The 10394-nt window shown below is 39.0% G+C and overlaps 1 protein-coding gene across 1 annotated transcript in view; it reads right to left on the reverse strand.

Annotated features, from left to right (window-relative positions):
* VWA8 (von Willebrand factor A domain containing 8) overlaps window positions 1-10394 on the reverse strand; it is a 281798-nt gene that overhangs the window by 206212 nt on the left and 65192 nt on the right. The window contains exons 13-14 of the mRNA XM_023536356.1: window positions 5236-5396; window positions 3794-3907 (exon numbers count right to left, since the gene is read on the reverse strand). Coding sequence (XP_023392124.1) covers window positions 3794-3907; window positions 5236-5396 — 275 coding nt within the window. The remainder of the gene's footprint in view (window positions 1-3793; window positions 3908-5235; window positions 5397-10394) is intronic.

Genomic DNA, 10394 nt, shown 5'->3' on the forward strand with positions numbered 1-10394 from the left:
TGGTAGCCCACTGTTAGTGGCTGTTAATCATAAGACCCTGTGGTATCAGACTTAAAAGGCAAAGTATTCCTAATTAGTAGGTTCGCCAAAGGAAATACTGCTAGCTTAGATCATCTTAAACTAGATCAACAGAATTACCTTTACTTTGAGTTTCCTGGAATTTATCATAGGTTAAGATTCATTCATTCATTCAACTACATTTAGTAAGTGATCTACTGCGTGCCAGGTATTGTGACATTAGAAACAATGAGATGAAGTACAGAGCGAGACAGAGTCCTGTCCAGTCAGAGTCCTAGGGTCCAGTTATCTCCTGAGGCACACTGCGCTTCCTTGGTAAGATACCACTGAGATACCACTGAGCTCCTTTTTACAATGAAGTTTTTTGTTGTTGTTGTTACTCATAACTGAAGGAGTCCTGCTGAACACAAAGCCGAAAATTGTCCCTGTCTGAAAAGCCTAATGGGTGTCTAGATTTACCAACCTGGGCACAGAGGCAAGGAAGCTCTTACATTTGCTGTCCCTTCTTTATATCTTTGACCCTTTTCTTTATCTCAGAATCCCCCACAAGAAAACCAAACATTAATAGCTGAGTTTGTTTAAAGACTATCAGTTCTGCGATTAGGTACAGAAATGAAAAGGATATATGCCTGAATTATAAGTTTCTCATTTGCAGGTTTAGTGCCAATGCCAAGAGCAACAGATTGGATGTGGACAGCGTATAGGATCAAGCCGAGCTAGATAATGGGTCTTAGTACTTACAAGAACACATGAAATAAGTTAATTTTCTCACTGAGTACAAATTTCTTGCTTTTTATGCTGTGCTATGTCCTTTTCGTCAAGGTGCCAGCTCCCTACCGAAACATACAGCCTGGAAAGAAATACTGTCAACTGGCTTAAAGGAAGAATCCAACCTAGTATAACCTAATATAACCCTAAAAGAGACCGTATATATTCCCAGAAATACAAAAATGAGCTACAAAATTTAATCCAGGTTAATGAAGAAAATGGGAAGAAATTTACCAATGATCCATATCATCAGAGTGAAGCAGATTCTGTAACATGACTATGTTTAACAATAAAATTAAAAAAAAAAAAACAAAAAACACTGCTTATAATCATAAGAAAGAAAATAGTGTTTCTCAGATAAAAAAAAAATGGAGAAATACTGATAAGGAAAGGAATGAGGCTTTCAAATGATAGAAATATTTCCGAGGGGAGAATCAATTGTGAGACACCGCGCCTCTGAAAATGAATGAAGTCCAGGTGAATTGTCAGAACGTTAAGAGAGAAAAGACAATTAGAAGTTTGGCCCAGGAGGTTCAACCTCTAACTAATGGAAGTTGCAGAAAGCGACACCGGAGGCAACGGGAAGTGGGGGTGGAGAGAGATCTGGAATGATACATGGGCTATAAGTATGAACAACAACAAGTCCAGATAAGGGCGAGTCAGAACACACTACGGGAGAAAAGGAGATTCAGAGATTACAAAATTGATAGAATACTTGATGCGCCTGAACGTGCTGAGGAGATTTAGACACGAGAGAAGGGTCTGGGGTGAAAAAGTGAGAAATAGGGTCACTTTCCCATCTGTCCCACAGCGTTCCTGTAGGGATTTCTATGCTAACACTTAAAAGCCGCACTGTAATTATTTATTTGTATATGTGCCACTTTTCAAACGTAGACAAGTGCTAACTTTAGGAAAAGCAAAACGTATGTGAAAAAGGATAAACAACTAGTTTATTGAATGGCTCTGCTGTGAATAGTCCTTACGCTAGGATAATAATGCAAAAACTCCATAAAGTTCCCAAATGGCTCCATAACTATTTTGGAAGAATGCAGAATAGGAAATATAACAAGCCTTGAAACACCATCTGGCTCAAGTTTCATGAATGTTTAATAATAATGAAAAATTCAAATGAAAATAAGAAATAAGTGAAGGGAACGAGCAGCGCCATGACCTTCTTCTACCTACTCAGAGTGACCTCGAGATAGAACTGGGTCTGGTTTATATTCGGGGGCGAGCTACAAAGTCGGCAGTGACAGAGATGGACACTCAGAGAAGAAATACTAACCGCTCTGGGCCAGATCCTGAACATGCTGAAGCTTGCGCCACTCTGTTTCTGAGAGTGTTTTCATTTGTAAAACTGCAGGGGACCGTTCTGGAGGACTGGGGTGCTTTTCACAGAAGGGGGCTGTCGTTTCCTGGATGTTTGGCTACAAATACAATGCCTCTGAAGTCCTAGGGGAAACTGACAGGCGAGCTCGCTGAGAGCCACTGCCCAACTGCTGCGACTCGTCTCCCTGAAAATAAAAACTGCTGCCTGACAGATGAGTGCCATGCAAATGATGCACGAGGGTTGAACGTAATAAACGGAAGGGATGACACGAATGGGATCGTCATAACTGGCCTCCCTGACACTTGGCCGAGCCATTTCCCAGGCAGAGAAATCTGATGATGCGCACCTTCGGAGCACAGACAGCTGTGCGATCAAGTGAACTCTTAAATAACTCATAGAGAGATAGGAAGAAATTTAACATTTCCTCGCTGCGAAAACGTTCCAAGGCAATTTTTAAACAAAACCCTTCTTAAAACATAAACATAATAAGAAATATGCTTAAGTATCATTTGTAGGATTTTAATGTTTTAAATATGGCAGCAACCTCTTCAGAGGGGTTGGGGGTGAAGCTTCAATTAAATAAGATCCAAATAAGTGACTGGGAATTCCCCAAAGCAACCATTTCTAATTGTGTCAAAATGACCATGGAAATGTAATGAGACAAGAAATAATTTATATTTGCCAAACCTCTTCTAAGGGAAAAGTACAGTACGCGGATGAAAGAAATATTTTCCTTCAAGTTTTTTATTTAAAAAATTTCCAAACCCATAGAAAGTCTGAAAGGACAGAACCTGAACACCCCTAAATCCTTCACTTAGATTTCACAATCGTTAAGACTTTACATTTGTGTTCTCTCTCACTTGATCTCGCTCTTTCTCTCCAGGTGGTGTGTGTGTGTGTGTGTGTGCGTGCGTGTGTGAGTGTGCGTGTGCGTGCATGCATGTATGTGTGTGTGTGCATGTGCGTGTGCATGTGCGCGTGTGTTTGTCTGCACACACACGTCTTCTCGTCTTTGAAACATCTGGCAGGAAGCTGGGGACATCTTTTCACTTTGTCCCTTAAATATCTCAGCACGTGTCTCCCAACACTAGGCATATCATCCTTCATAACACCATTATGATACTTAAGAAAATTAATATTAATTCAATATCAAATATATAGCCCATATTTAAACTTTCACAATTGTCTTTTATAGCTGTTTTCATTTTATATCCAGATCCAGGATCCAATCAAGTCTCCTACATTGCATTTGGTGGTTGTATCTCTGGAAAACGTTTAAATAAGACATGAATGGGAACCCTGAGGCAGGTGGCGTACCCCAGTAATAACTGATGCCTTCTTAGGAGAGTGGGCCCAGTTAATTGTGACACTTGTTTGTTTGTTTCTTTGAGGGATATAAAGTATGGAGCAAAAACCGAATAGCTAGGGCAACAGAGAAGGCTAAACTTCTTAAAATTAACGTTCTGATAATACGTTTCAGCACTTATGCGCAGGTAGACCGAGCGTGCAGAGCATAAGGGCATCGTCAAGTTTTAAGATGTGCCCAACCATGAGCAAGCCCAGGACACCGAGTTATGGAGCTGTTCCAAGTTTTCTTGGCTTGACCCTAAGTTTAGAAGAATAAGAAAAAGAAGGCACACTCGACACGCAGAGTAAGAGCAGTGCATCCCCGATTACCTCTTCTGCAGCTGCTCGTCCGACATCTGCAGCTCCTCTTTTAAACGCATATATCTGTCTTTTCTCAGCAGCCGAGAGCCGTCATAGAGGCTTAGCTCTCGGTCATGGATCAACCTGATGGGAAACGAGAAAGTCAGAGAACAGAGTAATCAGCTTCGAACGGTGAAGTTAATAACGTCCATGACCACAGGCTGTTGCGTCTAACAATTCTAGATGTACCTTTCGAAATTTTAAGTTGACCAGTGCTGTTACACTTGGCAAAACGGTTGATTTCTGTATCAAAAATTTTAAAGTGCCAATGGTCAGGCCTCACCACGGGTCGACGGCGTCGGACTCTGAGGAGGCGGGGCCCAGGCATCAGCAGTGTTTAAGACCCACACCCACAGGTGGTTCCGAAGCTGAGGACCTGGGACATGGCAGCGTGGTGCCACGTGCAGCAGAGCCGGCTGGCACTTGTGGCAGCTGCTGCTGCTGCTGCTGCTACTTGGTGTACCAGGCAAGAGAGAGCTGATAAAACGGGGGAGCAGCCTTTCGTTTGTCTGCACTTGTCTGTTTAGAAGAAGAAAATACTACAAATCTATGGCATGTTTACGGTGAACCACTTAAAGTACTTTTAAATCTAGTCAGGATTAACACAATGTCTCTGAAATCCTTAATTATACTTGGTATGTACACCTTTTCAAGGACAAAAAAACTTTGCGTAGTTAGTTGGGGAAATGGATTATTCCACTTATTTGAACTTTCCTGATAAGTCAGTCAAATGTCTACAAGTGTTAGAATCGAGGCGTAACAACAACAAAATCCAGTATCATCAGTCTCCGCAAATGACACAGGATGGGAACGTTTTCCATGGAAGTTACACGTGCAGTTTTTTCTTAACACTAAATTCAAGAGAAGTTAGTTAGGAATCTGTGGATATTTGCCCCACCCAAACTGAAATAAGAGAAAAACAGTTACGTGAATGTTCGAGCTAGTGAGCACGAAGCGAGTTTTTCTGGTTTATACAAAATACGATGAAACACATTCTATATAAGAAACTGTATTTTCTCTCAAAAGAAAAATTCCAACAAGATCAATCAGTAATTTAAGTCTATGATTTACAAGGAGTTTGTAAACAGGGAGCTGCGGCTCTGATAAGCCACAGAAACTTACACCGTGTGACTTGTCGCATGTCAATGATCTTATGTAAAGTCTTTCAAAATCACTAACTTAAAAGTTTTCTTAAAACACATAAGTTTGCTATGCATAGCAGTGGCTTCTCCCAAATGTTCATTATTTGAAGTTTTACCGTACGTACTGTATTTACAATATAAAAAAAAATCTGCCGTTTTACATGGGTACAGAATTCTAAGATCTACGCAACCAGTTTCAAAATAGGTGACCGAGAGAAAGCCCCACGTCCGCCGCGTCCTCGTGCCCTCCGTGAGTGTGACTGCACAAACCTCTGCAGCACGGCCAGGGTGCCCGCGTTGACCCGGTGGATACCATCGAGGAGGACCAGCTTGCCTTCCAGCGCGGCGGTCACGAGGGGCGAGGACCGCCAGGCCGTGTCCCCGTTCGGGAGGGTGTACCTCTGCTGCAGCAGGTCACGCGCCGTCATGTCCTGAAACCGGTCCCCCCGCCCAAGAACACACGGAATTAATTTTGAAGGCGTGGACGGCAGCTTATTTAGCTCCCAGTTACCTCTCAGAGCATTCCATACAACAACCGGAATTCAACTCCAATCCATCAGAGGAAGACTCACAAGCCTTTCTTGGTCATTCGAGGGTTTTTCCTATTACTCATCCACATAATAGAGGAAGAGTGAGGTTTTTTCCCTTTCGATTTAGCGTTTCCCCAACCCCCTTCTTTTAACATGTTCGTTTGCTATCGACAGGGATAATGGCAGTAATTTTCGCTGATTTTAATGGACTTTCATTCAATCTGCTTTACTCCTGGCGGGGATCCAAATGCATGCATCCCTGTTTAAGAATTAGAGGCCACATAAACTCAGTGGATGGAGATGCCTATCAATAATGTACATTTTTCTTGCAGTTGATGAGTTCTCCTGAAAAGCCAGGCTAGGAGCCATGACAGTGACTAATACTTCAAGGGACTTGAAAAAGGAGGAAACTGAGAACAGTCATCAGATGAGGTACAGGAATCGACAAACAATAGCATGGCACTTATAAGCAATTTTTTAAAGTGCTCATACAATGTGCCAGCACAATCAGTGTAACAGATTTAAGCAAACTCTTACTAGTAGTGGCACAGAAAAGTCTATGCACTGTAAACAATTTTGGTGCCACGTAATAAGAACAATTTTTTCTTAAGTGAGTCACTGTTGAAGACAAGTGCTTCTTTTCTGTTACCAGTTTCAGATAAATTTTGTGCCACTTTTATCCAACAAAAAAAAACTTTTACAGCCAATTTTAACTAAAAATTTAGTGTTTGGTAAATTCTTTGAGACCTCTTCAAGTTTAAAGCAGATAGAAAACTAACGAATTTGCTTCTATTCACAATGGCAACAAATGGGTACTGAAACCAAGGTGAAAATTTGTCTTAATCACTTTGATGATATCACCACCCAAAAATGGCTGACTGAGGGCGTGAGGAGGCCCTCACTGGTCACATGGACACCTGAGAAACAGTGACATTCAAACTCGGCAAGAGCCATGAAGGTAATGTTTTACCCCTTCCTCCTAATGAGAATTATGAGAGTGCACAAGGATATACAAAGTGCTTAACAAAATGGCTTAAATTAAAAATCGAAAAAAATGAAGGGCAAAGAAAGTAAGAGCAGGGCTTGTTTCTTTTAAGCATTCCTATCTGGCATGAGGAAGGCATCCCACTGATGCCATATTTTTAAGGAAATAGATGGGTGTTAACTTTGAAAATCCCAGCTGCAGACTGAAAGCAGATGATGGTTTCCTGACCCAAACCCAGCCCCTGAGTCTTTTGCTGGGCCCAGGGATGGAGACGAGGCACGTGACTGCGGCATAAGAGGTTCAGACCCCTGAGAAGCTATGGCTAGCAACTGGCAGTTTAAAAAAAAAAAATTTCAACTGAGAAAATTATTCGCTCTCATACTAATACATCGTGAAATCGGTATTCTGCGAACGACATGAAGAAACACTACTTCATTTGGCCACGATTCCAGAGTACTTTCACATCGTGTTACTTCACGCAAGCATTCCCTTTCATACAAGTTGTTGATTTTCCTAATTAATATTCTATACTGGGAGAAAAAATGAAATTCCAGTTTTTCCTTAAAGAGATAATTGGCCCAACTTTCCACAATATTAGTCATAATCGGAAATTATTTTCAATGATGTGAAAATTATTTTCAATTGTGTGAAAGTGCCAGGATACCAAAGTAAAAAATGAACTTTCACAGAAAAAATGAACCCAATCAAACCTAATTAAGAGAACTTTTTCAGCATCGTCCGAAATGGGTCAGTGAAATGAATTAATTTCAATAATAAGCTAATTGTTAAAATAGAGTAACAGCATTTTCAAGTGTTTCTGTCTGTAGAATATTTGGGTTTTAGTACCAGGAAATTGTTTTCATATCTTGATTTATTTTAAATATATGACAGTGTTACAAATAGATCATTTCCTTATTCTTCCCACCTATACGCACATTCCTAAAGCAAGTGGAAAAGCAACATTTAAAAAAGTGCGCATATTCCAGTATGAGCATTTTGAGAGTATACTAATAGAAATCAAGAAAGATGAATGTTTCCATCTTTGCATAAATTTTCTTATCCCTGAAACCTTTGAACTTAAGAGAATAAAAATAGCGCTAATGATATCATAAAGCCTGAACCATTTCCTCTTTCTGCGTTTCCTTAAAAGTTTAAAAATAGCAGGACATGAAATCTGGCTCCTCCAGAGCTACCGCTGTGTAACCTTCGACACCTCCTCGCTCAGCTCCCTGGAAAACACCCACATCACTCTTAGGATTCTATGTAATACGGAATTTTTTAAAATTAGCAATGAAGAAAGCTTTCTGAAAATAAAATGTCCTAGTAAAATGAGAAGCATAAGTGAATAAAATGTATCAGAGAATACAGATTTCAATCCTAAAGCAATTATATGCCTTAAATGCTTTTAGTACCTTTGAATGGCACATACTAATTTTTCTGAGATCCCTTTCAAAAACCTGAATACAAGTCATTAGTTTTATAAAATAACTGCAAAAAGTGGTTGTGTGTTGAGTGGCTAGAATCAGATTTAGAATTAGTTTTTCAAGGTATGATATTCAGAAAGATAACTGAAAATATTATAGTAAATTTTTAGTGTGTAAAAAAATTTGAGTTACCTCTCTCTTAAATATAAATATTGACAAGAAAGTAAAATTTTACATTATAATGGATATATAATTCTTATGGTAGAAAATTTAAATGATTATAGCAAAAGTAGTATATAGAGTATCGCTTAAACTAGGTTAAAAAAAATGATGCAAACAAAAAATGATGCATTTCTATCACATACATGAACCCAGGAGAGTTTCAGAAAGTAATTAAGCTGGCTTCAAAAAATATGTATAACATAATGTATTATAAAATTAAAAATAAATGGACAAAAAAGCTAAACAGAGAAGATAAAATCAAGAAAGGTAAAGATGACACACAGAATGTACTATAAGAACCTAAAAAGCAAATCTAATCTTTCTAATATCAAATACAAAAAGTGACATAAAAAAATTACATTAAGTCATGATAACCACAGCACTGACACCAAAAACGTAGCAGCACTACAATTCTTGATAATAAGATTGAGAAAAATTTGTCCCATGGGTCAGGTCATCACATAAAGAAGAAAGTTTTAATGAGTTAATGGAAATAACAACAATTACAGCAGCTAATACTTATAGAGAGCTTACTAGGTGCCAAGCATCTTACCTAAATTAACTCATGTAATCCTTATAACGCTAAGAGATACGATTATTGTCTTCATTTTGCAGATGAGAAAACTGAGTTACAAAGAGGTGAAATGGCTTACTCGAACAAGGACTCAGTAAGCAGAGGAGCCAGATGATCCCCAAGAATATTACTATGACAAATACAGCAACAAGTTTCAGTAAAAGAAATTCCATAGAGAAAGATCTAATCTGGATTAAACGACCCATGGGTGTTTTGTGGAGTTAATATTCCAGCTGTTCGCCTCTCAGGCGACTCTTCACAAAATTTCAAATTCTTTGAGAAGAGATGAAAGTAGTGACCACGACATCAATCATCCCCCCAAATGCCCTAAACACTGCTAACCTCCACTGCTGTTAAAAGTATCTTTAAATAGATTACACAAGAGTAAAGTAAAAATGCTTTAGTGAACAGTAATTATATCTCTAGGTGGATATGATTCTCAATTTTCTTATTTCTGAAATGAAAATATAAACAGTGGGCATTTGTTTTTTGATTGGAGTAAATATGTATTATTAATGATTTTTTTTTTTTTCCAGAAGAAACTAGCTGAAATTCTGCCTGCTTTTGAGGTCTACCAAAAAATATCCTGGCAGTTGTATAAATACTAAGAAAATCTGGGATTTAAGTAAATAAAAGAATACACTAAGACTAGCCGATGTAAGCCTTCAACTTTGTAAGAAGGGATTAATTATGTCCATACCTATTAGTGGCAGAATATCGTGTAAATATTGCATAAGCACAGAATGTTAGTAATTTTTAGGTCCTGGAATGGAAATGAAGCCATTATTTACAGCATAAGCGTGCTCTGTGAACAGAATGCCAGGCACGCTGCCAACATTCTTCAGTGTCATTTATGTTTGATCTCAAACAAAAAGGCCTCGTTTTACATATACTGTAAAATTTATTTGTAAACTCTTCCATGCTTCTCCCTCGAGTTCTTCCTTTAAAGAACTATTTTTAACCTGTCACACATATAATATGCTCCCGTTATGTACACGATCATGGTGTTACAGTGCCCCATGATTAAGTTAACTCTGCTATCAATGAAAGGAAGCTGACTTTATATAATGTAGAGCTCTCTTCATTGTAACCTGTGAGATCCACTGCAAGATGATCTGCTCTAGTTAAAAGATTTATCCTGTGAACATTGAACAAAATTCTTCTGATTGAAGCTGCCTAGAAGTCAAACCCACTGTCTCACTAACGAATGACCCAACAAAAGGATATTTTAATAAAATAGTAAAATAAAATGTAAAGTCAAGGTCAGTGTAGGTGCAATAATGTAACACGTACTTAATGAAGGTAGCCAGTCCCTATCCCGTTCTCCTACCTTCCTGCACTCCAAAGGCCAGAAAAGTAGAAACATCATTTCTTAGAAGCCTTTCCAGCTAGAGTTCTGTACATGACCCAGGTTCTCCTAAGCATTCTCACAGACACAAAACTGGGACATGAAAAAAGTTGGCAGTGAGCAGTGACAGCAAGGTGTAAGCCAGTGCGAGGAGACCTGCTCTTTAAGGTAGCTCTGGCCCAAGCTATCTTGGCTGTCACTTCTAACTGGGTAAAATCCTAAGACTGTTTTCTGTCCCTCTGGAAATTCTGTAGGTTCTCTAACACCCCAAAATAAACCCCTCTCAGTTTTAGATAGCAGGATAGATTCCATAGTTCACAAGGAAATCCACGGCTTAAGGATAATG

Source organism: Pteropus vampyrus, unplaced genomic scaffold (assembly GCF_000151845.1).
Source record: "Pteropus vampyrus isolate Shadow unplaced genomic scaffold, Pvam_2.0 Scaffold154, whole genome shotgun sequence".
Classification (NCBI taxonomy): Eukaryota; Metazoa; Chordata; class Mammalia; order Chiroptera; family Pteropodidae; genus Pteropus; species Pteropus vampyrus.